At 43.2% G+C, this 14,088-nt stretch overlaps 1 protein-coding gene across 1 annotated transcript in view; it reads right to left on the minus strand.

Annotated features, from left to right (window-relative positions):
* Positions 1-3,260: 3,260 nt before the first annotated feature.
* Positions 3,261-14,088, minus strand: part of TTC3 (tetratricopeptide repeat domain 3) — a 123,784-nt gene continuing 112,956 nt past the window's right edge. The window contains exons 41-45 of the mRNA XM_015417716.1: positions 13,301-13,737; positions 12,149-12,254; positions 11,310-11,543; positions 9,825-9,911; positions 3,261-4,424 (exon numbers count right to left, since the gene is read on the minus strand). Coding sequence (XP_015273202.1) covers positions 4,317-4,424; positions 9,825-9,911; positions 11,310-11,543; positions 12,149-12,254; positions 13,301-13,737 — 972 coding nt within the window. The 3' untranslated portion in view covers positions 3,261-4,316. The remainder of the gene's footprint in view (positions 4,425-9,824; positions 9,912-11,309; positions 11,544-12,148; positions 12,255-13,300; positions 13,738-14,088) is intronic.

A 14,088-nucleotide genomic window follows, 5' to 3' on the forward strand; every position in this document is an offset into this window, starting at 1 on the left:
CAATAAGTCATAATTCAGCGTTTTGAATGGTGGGTACGAACCATCAGTTAAAACTGTAAAAATTAGCACATGTGGTCTGTTACCAATACCAAACAGATGAAACTTCTCCACTGTGATACTGGCTAGCAAGTATTTATCAAGTTCTGTATTGAAGAGATGGCTGTCTTTGATGAGAAACTATCAGTGCTCAGAATCTGTTGTAACATTCGTTTTTCATTTTGACCCTTTGTGCATTAATTCTGATAATGAGGGACATTTGAACTCAAATGGTTTCCCATCCATGTCTTCCTCTTATTGCTACGTGACAGCAAGCGAATGGTCTTTGTCTTAGAGAGGTTTTTAAGCTCTGTTAAAAGCAACATGTCCCAAATCTAAATAAAATTGGATTGATGGGAATTGTACTCAAGAAGAGTTGACTTGTGTATGAACTTTAATGAGGGCTGATGGAACATTAAGGAAATGTACTTAGAATGTCTTGGTTTCAAGTTCTTCCATAACTTGGGGAGATACTGCAATATTTAATATAAGTAGCACATAACTTGTGTATAGTATCACAGGGTCAGCCGTGAGAATTAAATTTGGTTTGCATGATACTACACTGCCATCTCCTGATTGCCATAAGAATAAATGCACTTGAGAAAAAATAATGTAAGACTGGTGCTTCATGGATGTTGCTCTCACACATGTATATGGTAGGTGTCGGAGAAACTGTTCTAGCTACTGACCAAGAATTTTTTTGTCTGAGAGGTATCAAGCTATGTATTGAATGATGTCTTGTGCTCTGGGGATAGAGAGTGGAGCAGAAGGTTGTTGATGTAGGAACAGCCTGAAGATCTGCCATGAAATAGAGGTGCCCTGTCTTGGTAATGAAGCCTGCTGTTGAATTTCAGAAACCTCCTGTGCTTGGACTGACATGTGTTTCTGTGTGAATGGCTTCCAGCACTAGTTTACAGTTTTTGTCAGAAACTCCTTTTTTGTGTGTGTGCATGATAAATTTTTCTGGTGGTTCAGTTCCAGAAAAGCACACAACAATTGCCATTGTTTTAACAGAAAGAGTAAGATGTCTGAGGACTGCTGACTCTGGGTCACCTTTTGGATTGCTTGAATCTCTAGAAAGTGGTAAATTAATGACATGCTTCTTTGGAGCTTTGGACCTGGGAGAGGGAAGAAAACTTGACACTGGGGACTTCCATCACTTTTGTGAAGTAGCTGAACTGAAGGCTTTGTTGAACACAGTTGTCTAAGGTTGAGTTCTGCCAAATGTGGCTGTGATTTTGAAACCAAATTCCTGTTGCTGGGACTTGAGTCACATGGGGAACTGGTACTCCAAGGTCTGTGGTGTTGGCATGCCCTATGAGCCAGCCTGTAGAGCTGGAACCTAGGTTTAGACCAAACTGGGTCAGGATATACCAAAATACGTTTGTTTTCTGTCTGAAATGCTACTTCAGAAACTAGCATTGGCAAAGTTGCTGTGGGAGAGGCACGGAAGGTGGGCGGATTATCCGGGCGCGATCACACCCCAACATCTTGGAAGTGGAGTGCACCCGTGGCTTACCGCCGACAAGTGCAAAGGCTTTGATCTGTGCCCTTCCCGGCTCATTAAAGCAGGCCACGAGGGGTTCCGATGTGCCTTAAGGGAAATTATCAATAAGTCCCTCTCAGAGGGGCTGTTCCCGGGGACACTCAAGGAAGCGATGGTCTGCCCACTCCTAAAAAGACCATCTCTGACCAAGGTGGAATTGGCTAATTACCGGCCGGTCTCCAATTTGCCCTATTTGGGCAAATTAATTGAGAGGGCGGTGGCCACTGTACTGAAGCTTTCACACCCATACATAGTAATGGGAAATACTTGATCTTGGTCATACAGTTAAGAATCTTTTCTAGCTTCTAGCTTTTTCATGGTTGCCATTCTCAATTCGAATCACCTTCTGATTTCTTGGTTGCAGACTTGAAACGACTACTGATGGTGAAAGCAGAAAGCCCCAAAGCAGGATTACAGATGATCATCCAAAAGACACGACTACTGGGGAATTACACAACTGTAAGGTTGGGGATCCCTCTCTAGTTTTGGATAAAAGGCAGTACTAAGGAGGTCTTACTGGAAGAAAGAGTGCAAGGGGCCACAGAGTCAGATTTTAATGGGTACCAGCTGCATCTTCAATCACCAAAGCGGAAGCAGCTTTTCCTCATGAGTGGGGGGGCATGACCAATGCAAGAGGCTTTACCTCCATCCTAGTGGAGAGCCCCCAACTTTTGGTGAAATGAGATAGAGGAAGGAAAAATATTAACAAAACATCACAAGCTTAAGATCACCCAAGACCCTGTTCTCTGTGTCATAAAAGAGGATCACTCTGGGATGGAATTGAGAAACCCTGATGCTCACACAGGCACACTGTTACATAAAGAACCTTCCCTGTGCTGCTGTAGTGACTTGAGTTATTCAGCCCCACCTACCTCACAGGATGTCTGTTGTGGGGAGGGGACGGGAAAGGAGTTTGTAAGCCGCTCTGAGACACCTTTGGGTAGTGAAGGTCGGGGTATAAATCCAATGTCTTCTCTTCTTCTTCATACCCATACTTCAGAAGTAATTCTTCATATCCTTTCCGTATAATGGTAGGGGAAACCTTCCACAAAATGTGTCAAACCTTTAGTATGGCCTCTGGTAAAGGCAAACCTCTGCAGGCAGGAATATTCTCCTTGCTGCCCAGTACCAAAAGATCTGAGCCCTGCCTTCCTTACTTCAATGTGAGAAAATGCAGAATTGGCTTCTTTGAATGATATTTGTTTGCCTGGCAATCTAGGTTCATTAGTATCTTTGATGAGCGTTCAATTTGTACTTATAGCTAAGACACTTGAAGGTGTGGAAGTCCCTTGTAGTTCAGTCCTGAACAATTCTTTCTTGTCCAAAGAAAAAACCTGCCTCCTATAATAAGGACCACTGAAAGGTGGCAGAATAACTCCTGTGGGCACATTCCACCATGGATGTGTTGGAAAAATTTACCTACTCATAATAAAAAAGTTGGTTTATAGAGCTTAGTTAAGCAGAAGAACTACTAATAACTGCAGTTAGTATGCATTCATTTCAGGAAACTTAAATTTCTTTTAAATAAGTTAACCATATAATTAATATTGGTATTTATTTGTTCAGAAGACAGAAGTTTGACACAGAAACCATTAAAATTGATCAAAAAGCATTTTACTGTTAAACTACAGAGAGTCATTTAATATTCTGAATAAAAGGAAATTATTAATCAGTGCGTATACTATGCTGCAAGTAGCTTGTTTAGATATCAGGTTATTGAAGTTTTTAAATTATTCAGTCAAGCTCTTAAACAATGGTTCATGCAATGATACAATAGGAAAGGTTAAAATGTGAATGATGTAGCTCTGGACAGGGATCCCTAAAACGGCTCTCTAACTTCATGTCAGAAGGCAGTTTTAGACACCAATAGCGTAACAGAAGCAGAATTACAGTTGAACACATTTGTTCATTGTTCATAGTGAGGGAGAACAGTTATTAGATTTTAATATACTGCCATAAAAGCATTCCAATGTCATGGGCTGGATCCAAAGGTGCCTTTCATTAAACAAAAGACCGTTTCACATCAGTATCAAGAATACTGCACAAAAGTGATCATGATAAATCCAAGGGTGATGACCTGCTTATGGCAGCATTATGACTGCTACATAACCACTTACACCACTGGGTAAACTCTAGAAGCTACTTCTGTCTCCCACTAGTGACTCTTTGGATCCAACACCAAATTATCTAGAAGGAGAAATCTTTGAAAACAAGGCACTAACATGGGGAGGGGGGATTTGGTTATGAAAAAATGGATATTACCCCTCAAAAAAACCCCACTCTTGGCAGCTGTAATCTTCAAATTTGTTAAAGATGAGCAGTCATTAAGAATTAATAAGAATTAATAAGAATCAGACCACCAGTATACTGAAGTTTTTGCCTAATCTGAAAGCCCATCCTTGAGTTTTAGTTCAGATCTTACATTACTCGTATCCACAGAAGTTAGAAAACAGATCTACATTAAATTTTTACTAATTTTACTTTTCAACAGAATAAAGCGTATTAGGTGGAGTTTGAAAGCTGGTACATTTACCAGTTTTGCTATAGTACAGCCAAGATACATGTTGCTTAATATTACTAGTGGCAAAAGCATTACTGAATAATATGCTATGTCCCCTAAGATGCAGCAAAAGGACACACAGTGTGAAATATTAATTTGACCAGCGGTCAGGAAGAATGGCAGACACTATATTATATGTTTAATCCATAACAGGTTGCATACAGCAACATAATTTCAGGTACATCTGTTTCGTCCAGGAAGCTCAGGGTAATCTTCAGGTAATAAAACATGACGACGACATGTTGGACATGTACTATGCTCCTTAATCCATGGACCAATACACTATTGAAGACAGGAAAATGATCCATTAGAAACAATCACATCTGTGTGAGATCAGTAATATTTAGTTATTTCTTTTTAAATGTGCTTTTTCCAGAAGCTCAAAGCAGTTTTAGCACCCACTCTACTGAAAGAATGTGTACAAAAATGTAGTGATACTTTCTGACAACCTTTAAACACCAATTATTGCAGCAAGCTTAGAATTTATTCTAATACCTGTAGGAAATGACTTATTTTGAATGTCTGATCTAATAGTGCAATCAACTGATTACGTTTTTTGTTATGATATGATTAATACATTAAGTGTCCTCAACTTGCAACCCCTCCAATTAAAATTTATCATTATTGTTTTCAGTGATAGGCTAGATTTAATGGCAGGTTATTGACTAATCAGCTGAACTGCTTATTGATCTGGATGCTAAGCACTCCTACTGAATAAAAAAATACAGTCTTCGTTAACAGCTGTCCTTGATAACACCTGATTTGTCATACAAATGCCAGAAAGGCTTGGATTTGCTAGGAAGTCATCTGTCTTTGCCTTTACCATAAGTTATTTTACAGATATTAAACTATTTTATAGACCCCTCCACCCCCGTAGGCTTGTTGTGAGGACTCATGGCTACTTTGTGTAGTCTATGGAATAATGCAAATCAATGGATGCCCTTACATGTGGGCAACCTGTGAACCATTACAGTAACACTTCCCTACAGTCCTAGGAAACTGCTGCCTGCGTGCAGGAGATATGACTAGGGGCAGTGTTCCCTCTAAGCTGAGTTAGTGTGAGCTAGCTCAGTTTTTTAGCCTCTGGCTCACATATGTCTTAGCTCAGGAAGGATGGCTCCAGAGCAAACTAATTTATGCAGTAGCCAAATCACTCGCTCACAACTTTAATGCCAGTAGCTCACAAAGTGGGGTTGTTTGCTTATAAGACTCCACAGCTTAGGGGGAGGCGTCAGTCAGGGCTACACTGACCAGGGATGATATTGCTGCCTTCAGTAGTAAAGAAAATACTTGCTAAAAACAATTGTGGCTTTATTACTACTTGCATGTTCCAGTGAAAAACAAGTTCTAGAGAAAGCCCTGGTTTTGGGATCTAAATTTATTAAACTGATATGGCAAGTAGAATTTCAATTTCTACAGTATCATCCACAATTTTTCCCCAACTAGGACTCTGTTCATTCAAGAACACATTCCTCATTGGAGCACCTATCAGCCGTGGAGGAAGATTTATGTGGGCAAATGAACTGGCCAATTATAGATACAATCAGTAGTTACATTCCATTGACCACAAGTGGAAAATAAGCTAGGAAAACCAGGTTGCTTACCTGTAACTGATGATCTTCGAGTGGTCATCTGTGCATTCACACCTCTGGGATATAGTGTGCCTGCGCCGACCCCAATTGGTGGAAAATGGAAAGCAAAAGGGATTTTTCACGCCCGCTCCCGGTCACATGCTGGGATCCACTGCGCATGTCTAGGGGGAGGGCACGAGGATCCCGCCAGTTCGTTCTGACCACTGTCCTCAGTCTCCAAAGAAAGGACAGCACCGAAAGCAGGGGGGAAGGAGGGCGGGTGGTGTTGAATGCACAGATGACCACTCGAAGATCATCAGTTACAGGTAAGTAACCTGTTTATCTTCTTCGAGGTCTCTGTGTATCACACCTCTGGGAGACTAGCAAGCAGTACACACCTACCTGGAGGAGGGAGCCGAGGTCCTAATTCTGCACTACCTGCAACACTGCCCGACCTACTGCTGAACGCTGGTGAAGGCATACATCAAGGGCATAGTGCTTCACAAACATGTGAGGAGTGGCCTAGGTTGCTGCATTGCAGATGTCTTCTAGCGACGCACCTCGCAGGAATGCTGTGGATGCAGCCACAGCTCGGGTGGAATGTGCCCGTAGCAACCCCGGAAGTGACTTCTTTGCTAATGTGTAGCACAGTTTAATAGTCTCCACAATCCATTTGAATAGGAGTTGGGACGACAGCTTCTTTCCTTGGGAGGGTAAAGCATAAGAGACAAACAAGGCTGGTGACTTTCTAAAGGGCCTTGTTCGACTCAGGTAAAAGAGTAGCGCTCTTTTGACATCCAGCAAGTGAAGCCGACGTTCTTCCTCGTTCAACGGGGACAGGAAGAATGCTGGGAGGACAATGTCCGCTTGTAAGAAACTCAGAAACAACTTTCAGTAAGAAAGAAACATCTGGAGCCAACGTGACCCCATTATTACGGAAACTCAAATATGGGGGGTCATGACGGAGTGCCGAAAGTTCGCTCATCCTCCTGGCAGAGGTGACTGCAATGAAAAAGGCTGTCTTCCACGACAGGAGCTGCAAGCTACAAGTAGCCATCAGCTCGAAAGGCTTGTCTGCAAGTACCATGGGCAGGTCCCCTTACGGTGTAGGGCCATGCGACAGAGGAAAAAGGTGGGTCAGGCCCTTAAGAAACTTTTTGGCCTGCGGGTGGGAAAAAACAGAGTAACCATCAATTGGTGGGTGATAAGCCGAAATTGCAGCCAAATAGACCTTCGACGAGGTACAACTAAGGCCCAAGTCCAAACGGGACAACAGAAAGCCAAAAATTGCCATCAGATTGGATGGGGGGGTGGCAATCCCAATGGCGTAAGGCGGGGCAAGAATTTTCTCCACTTCCCTTCGTAGGAAGCTTGAATGGACGACTTACAACAGTTCAGTATGACATGGTCTATCTTTTCTTTAAACTTCAGAAGAGGATCCTCCAAGCCATGAGCTTGAGAAGCTGCATGTTATGATGCAGAATCTGCCCCTTCCCCGCATGGAGGAGATCCGCGACTGGAGGAAAATGTGTGAAGGAGCCCTTGGAGAGATGGAGCAGAATGGGGAACCAATGTTGCTGGGGCCACCATGGAGTCACTAAGAGGCAACGAGGTTTCTCCTGCATTATTTTGACTAATACTCTGGAGATTAGTGGAATTGGAGGGAAGAGGAACACATACATGCATGACCACGGGACAAGGAGACCGTCGCCTAGAGACAGGGGATCGATCTCCGCTCTCAACATTTCCTGTTGTGGCGTGTAGCAAACGCGTCCATCTCCGGATGGCTCCATAGGTGAAAGATTAACTCAATCTACCATTCGTGCTCCGATGCACCGCCCCAGCTCAGGAAGTCCGCTTGGACGTTCAGAGTCCCCGGGAGATGGGCAGTTTTCATGGACGTGCCCCACGACAGACAGTATTCCCATATTTCCAGGGCAAGACGACATAGTCCCCTGGATACCATGCCTCCCTGTCGATATAGCAGAGGGCCGTGGTGTTGTCCGTGAGGACAGTGACTACCTGCTAAGCCACAAGGCATCAAAAAGACCTGAGTGCGTACTGCACTACCAACAGTTCTAGGAAATTGATGTAGTGGTGGGCTACTTGGGATTCCCAATGAGCCCCCGACACAAAGGGACGCGTCTTGGGTGGGTGGAACGGAGTTCCCACTAGGAGATGTGCAGGACAGGCTGTGGGATGACTAGACGGAGGGATTGGGGATGACAAACCACAGCTGCAATGGTCGCATGCATAGTCTGGCACAGACAATGACATTGGTGGTAGCTGCCATCAAGCCCAGCAGCTGCTGGACTTGCTTTACAGTGGCCGTTCCCGTATCACGTAAGTGATTCACCAGATCGACAATGGAGTTGGAGTCAAAGACTCTGTTTAGGAGTCTTGGGAGCTTTAGATCTAGATTGGGAGGCCGACGAGAACTTAGGGTTTCCCATATAAGGGCAAGATGAACTGCTCGATTATCTTTGCCAGTAAGACTCAGAAGGAGATTTTGATGAGGGTCTACGGGACCACTGTTTGGTCCAAAGCTTGCCTTTGCTAGGTTTGGTGGTACGTGAGACACCCAGACTACGGGATGTCTTGATGCTCTTATCCAGCTCTTGAAGCACAGTGTCTGTAGTAGAGCTGAAGAGGCTGTCACCTTCAAAAGGAAGATTTTCAACAATGGTTTTGGTATCTGGCTGTAAGGCTGAAGAATGTAGCTATGCATGCCGACATAAAGCGACCGACGACGTGAGGGTCTTAGCTGCGGAATCCAGCAAGTGTTGCTAAAGGTTCCTATTGCTGGAACCTTTAGCAATAGGTCTCAATTGCAGTGGTTTAACAAATTTCGATGCCGAGGAAGGGTCTCAGTACTGGGAAATCCGTGAGGATGCGGATTGGCAATCTCACTCGACATGGGGGCATGGGGGATCCCAGGGAGGGATAAGCCCCGTACAGATATTGCCACTGGCACTGATCCCAGGATGGGGGCTGGAATCTCGATCGTCGGGCCCGAAGGGTGGTGAGGGGACGACAGGATGGGTCCCTTGTTCCCGGTGAAGGCTCTTGATACCAGGAGATTGCGGTATCTGAGTCAAATCCAGCTCTGGATTGGAGTCGATGGATTGGTTGGGGCGAAACGAAGGTGACCGAAGTGCACCTTGTGATTGCCCTCAACTCAATGAGGCAAGCGAAGTGGCTCAAGACTGAGTGTCAGTCTCAGTTCGGTGAGAACTCAATGCTTTATCGAGAGAGCCTTTTTTGTGCTTCTTACGCTTGCTGAGTCGAATGTCCTTGCCCATCTTCCGTATCTTGCAAGGGTTATGGGCTTCGCACTGTTGCGCCTGAATTGGCGCTTGGGCGGCACCGATTTTTCGGCATCGATCGGGGCCAATGTCAAAGACAGAGCGGCCGCCGATTCCAATGCAGGCGTCGACATCGAAGCGTGCCCAGACATGTCTAGTGACAAAGACGCTACTGGAGACAGTGCTGCTTCCATTAGTGCCACACGGAATCTCGCTGCCCGATTCTTCCAGGTCTGTTTGGAGAACTTAGAACAGTGAGAACAAGAGTCAACACGGTGCGATTCTGAGGCACAGGAGACAAAGAGTGTCCGTCGGAGGGGGCACTTTTTCTGCCACAAGTCCAGCACCGTTTGAAGAAACCCCACCTTGCGGCCATAGGCCGGAGGGAGGAGAAGAGTGTGTCTCAGCGGAGGCAGAGATAGTCCAAACTGAAAAACTAACTAAATAACTTTTCTTCACTAACTAAACGAGGTAAGAAGAAAAAGGAGGTCTAAAGCCAACAAACTTTATCGACCGAGGCGTAGAGGTCCTGCCAGCGCGGCGGTCAGAAGAGAACTGGTGGGATCCTCGTGCCCTCCCCCTAGTCATGCGCAGTGGAGCCCAGCATGTAACCAGGGAGCAGGTGTGAAAAATCCCTTTTGCTTTCTATTATACCGATCGGGGTCGGCACACTGTATCCCAGAGGTGTGATGCACAGAGACCACGAAGAAGATCTACTTGTTATCACCTGGCTCACACATTGTCTTTGTCTAAAAATTCAAATGCAATAAAAATGATGAGTTGCCTTTCGGGAACTACTGTCTCACCAGTTTGTGAAATTTGTGTCCACAGTCTAGCACACTGAATTCTTCCATGCTAAGTTCCTCATGGCATATCACACATGGATCATTATCCTATAAAAACAAATGAATTCATAGTTATTTCAGATTATGAACTACTACAATACTACTTACAGAGGAAAAATAGGCTACAGACATTTTTGAGAAGCATTAGTGGCTCAACATTAAGCATGTTTAATTTGTATGCACAAGGAACCCCGTTCAATCCCTGGTACCCTGTTAAAAGGCAGCAGAGTTGTGGAAAAGCCTCAGACTGAGATCCAGGACAACTAGGAATAATGGGTTAAATGGACCAACAGCTCAACTTTATATAGAAGTGAAAAAGAGAGCTCAAAATATGCTTTTATTTTTGTGCAGCAGCTTCCATTAAATGGTACTGAGCCCGCATAGTGGGGAGGGTGGGGTATAAATTGAATTTATAAAAAATAAAATAAATACTATGTAAATATAACATATTCAGAATGGTCAGGCTTTTACATAAAATAAAGCTCTTCTCCATCTTAAATTTGGAACAGACCACATGCCATTCACATCAATGACAATAATTTGTAAATGTGTGTCGCTAAACCATGAGGGTTGCTACTTTGGGGAAGCAAGACATTTAGGATAATGATAATTTCAGAAATAGAAAATCTAGAGTATTTGTCTGTGACCGCTCTCTTCCCCCAGTCCACAGTACTACTGTTCAGTAGATTATTGGTTTGATGTGCAAGCTGCTTGAGCAAGAACCACAAATAATCTCTGCTCCCCACAGCAGTGCCTTCCAATCCATGGAAAGCTGATTGCTTGGGTTGTGGAATCACATAGACACTGTGGTTTCATAGGCTGCTGAGAGAAGGGGGAAGGAGACTAAAACTACTCCCTCCTCCCTCTTCTGTCAGTGTAGTTCCACTGACAAAAGAGGCAAAAGGGGTGATTTTGCCTCCTTCCCCCTACTCACTGCAAACTACTGACCCGCATGGTTATTACTGCATGTGGGTCCCCACAACTTCAATAATCAACTTTTCTGGAGTCAGAAGAGACTATTGAGGGGTAGGGTACATATGGAAGACCCACAACATCCCATGCTTTCTGCTAATAGATTGTCAAATCCAGCCCAATATTTACTAAACTTTTACAGTTTTAAGTTTCACAAAAAATGTGTTGATCTAATTGGAGTTTATTGTTTATCTAACTGGGATTACCATCAACATTTTCATTTGAGATGAGGAGAACAAGAAACAATTAAAATCAGTAAGTACAAAATTTTGGAGAAGATTCTGGATTTCCTAAAATTGATGGTATGCTCACCAGCTCAATCCCTGGTTTTTATAGTGCCAGGCATTGCCCACACATCATACTAGAAATGAAAAAAGGGAAACACATACGTGAACTACCCCCCAGTATCATCAAGTTATTCATGCACTTAAACAGTGTTCACTGCAGTTAGCGGCACTGACTCAAGATACCTACAGTGGCATCACTAGACTTCTTCCACTTAGATTTTGCTATTCCTCCATCAGTTTTCCAGGGCAGCTGAGTTGATGCAGGTGGGAAAGTTTTTTTCTTTATGTTTTCATTATCAGGCCTTGAGTAGGATGTGCTAGGCACATTCTGTCTTAATGTCTTTATCTTTTGAGTCTGATTTCTCCTCTGTCCTGAATTGGAGGAGGATGGTTTCTCAATTTTTGCTGGAGAAGAGTTAATCTAAAAAGAGAGACAAGAACCATAGTTGGATAGTTTACACTTTGTAATTTCAATACTCAGGACAGCTAATGAAGATTAAAAAATTAGAATATTTACATATCCATTACCACTAGTTAAAATATAAAAACTAGAACAAAAATGAGAAGCGGCATGTTTGTTCTTTTTATGGTTGAAGTCTTATGTACCTTGAAGGGCTGCCTTCTCCTATATCAACCTGCCCTATCCCATACAGCAGGGGTCTCCAGAATGGCGCCCATGGATGCCAAGGTGCCTGCCAATACCTTTCATGGTACCCACCACATGTTTTTAGAAAATGGGTGGAGCCAGGTGCAACTTTTGCCCAGCAGGGCTTCTGATTGGCCATCAGAGATCTGATTAGCTGTGCAGATTCAAAAACACATTGCAGCAGCTGTGTGACTGAGAGGTGAGATGTATGCATGCAAGAAAATATTTTTAAACAATGTTCATTTTAAAAGGCAACCTTTTAAGCTGAGCTTCTGCCTGGAATGCTGAAGAGTTACTATAGAGTTACGCATAACACTACTCCCTGAGGTTATTTTCTTTGCTGTTTTGTAAAGGAGGGCCAAACATTCTAGCAGCAATACCTTCTTCTTGTTTTCATGATCCAGAATAAAGTTAAGGAGTTCATCCATGCTCAGTTTGTTTCTATTGTTGACTTTTACTTCTTTTATAAATTTTTCAAAATCTGAACTGCAAAAGACAGGACAAAAAGCAAAGCTATTAAGGGTTTGGAACACTGAATACCTCCCTACAGCAGATTTGTATATTCAAGTAGTCCCATTTTGCAGAAAACCCCATCTCAGCTGCATTTAAACCTACCCCTTCCTCCAAGAATAGTTAAATCTGAATCTCAAATGCAAATGCACAGTACCAAACATTCACTTTAACAATTTCCTTCATCATGATAAAACCTGCTAGAAAACAGGAAAGAGGGAAGATATGTATTTGCACCTGACAGTCTTCAGATATAAGTAAAGGTAAAGGTTCCCTTGCTCGAAAGCCAGTCGAGTCCGACTCTAGGGTTGCGGTGCTCATCTCCGTTTCAAAGCCGAAGAGCCAACGCTGTCCGAAGACGTTTCCGTGGTCATGTGGCTGGCATGACTAAACACCAAGGTGCACGGAACGCTGTTACCTTCCCACCGAAGTGGTACCTATTTATCTACTTGCAATTTCTTGCTTTCGAACTGCTAGGTTGGCAGGACTTCAGATATAAACCAGTTTCTTATCTTTGAGGTAGCGCTACACACACTCATAGTCTAAGTTTAAAAGATGATAATTTAGCATCACTCTGAAAAGTTCTCTGCATGTTTACTCAGAAATAAGTCCTGCTGGGTTCCATAGGGCTTATTCCACAACTTCACAATTTCTACTTCTCCTGTGGACGGTACAAGTGTTGGGGCTCTCCAACTGCCAACAATATTCTGAATTGAGTCCCCTCAGTGCTGTGCATGTACTGAGGCCAGGCCTCTGATGAATGAGCCACTGTCATCAAAAGAACCTGATTCAGATAATCACAACATGAACCATTTTCTGTTTTTCTACAAACCAAAAACACCTAGCATTCAATAGCTTTCTTTTGATATACAGAAAAAGTACACAGCCAGAAGAAGAAAAATGCCGCTTAATCTACACAACATCTGTTTAACAACCACCAAAAAGCTGTGTTTCTAGATGAGTTCTGAGATATCCACTGAACACAAAATCCAAAACTACTGCTATTACCCAAGGAGAAATACCTTGTATAGTCTGGGAATATAGCCCTAAGTTGGTCAATGACACTTTCACTCAGTTGTGGAGGTAGAGACTTGTCTGTGGCTCTGTTATAGTCCAGACTTGCAGCAGCTGCTGGTTCTTCTAGAGTACTGTGCTGTAACTGGATATCCTGGACATGTCTTCTAGAGTTCCTTGGTGACTTGGATAGACATGCTATATCAAAATGTGACTTTCCTGTACCTTCAAGGAGTGCTTTGCCAGAGTCTTCATGTGCAGAAGAGGGCACCTGATAATTTTTATGGGATGTTTTACTTCCAGTATGCTTATTAACTGTGGAATGAAGGGGACTGTTATCATCAACGCTTGAAAACATATCAAGTAAGTTAGATGGCAGGTGAGGAGTCCCAGTTGAATACATGACAATAGCTGGATCATTAATTGGAGGTTTCTCATGCATTGCCTAGAGAAAAAGAATAGCCTGATCAGATAAATATTTATGCAAGCAGTATTTTCAAGCATTCTGAAGATTTTTCTGTTTTAAATACTGTCTCATACTGAAGTGTTCATGTTAAACTATGTGATCAAATCTGAAAAAATAGACACCATTTCAGCATCTGCTTTACCTAAGCAGATATTTAGTACCTCACAAGGTATATTGTAGTCTTGAATCCTATGCAGCGCAAGCAGAGCTGTGCTAGATAGCAACTTTCCCCTCTCCCACTGCATTCTTCAATACCCCCAAATTATGGATTACCAAAGTAATAGGAGTAGGGCCAGAGCCTATAGTGAGGAAAAACAGTGCAAACATTCA

Source organism: Gekko japonicus, unplaced genomic scaffold (assembly GCF_001447785.1).
Source record: "Gekko japonicus isolate JY-2015 unplaced genomic scaffold, Gekko_japonicus_V1.1 scaffold242, whole genome shotgun sequence".
Taxonomy (NCBI): Eukaryota; Metazoa; Chordata; class Lepidosauria; order Squamata; family Gekkonidae; genus Gekko; species Gekko japonicus.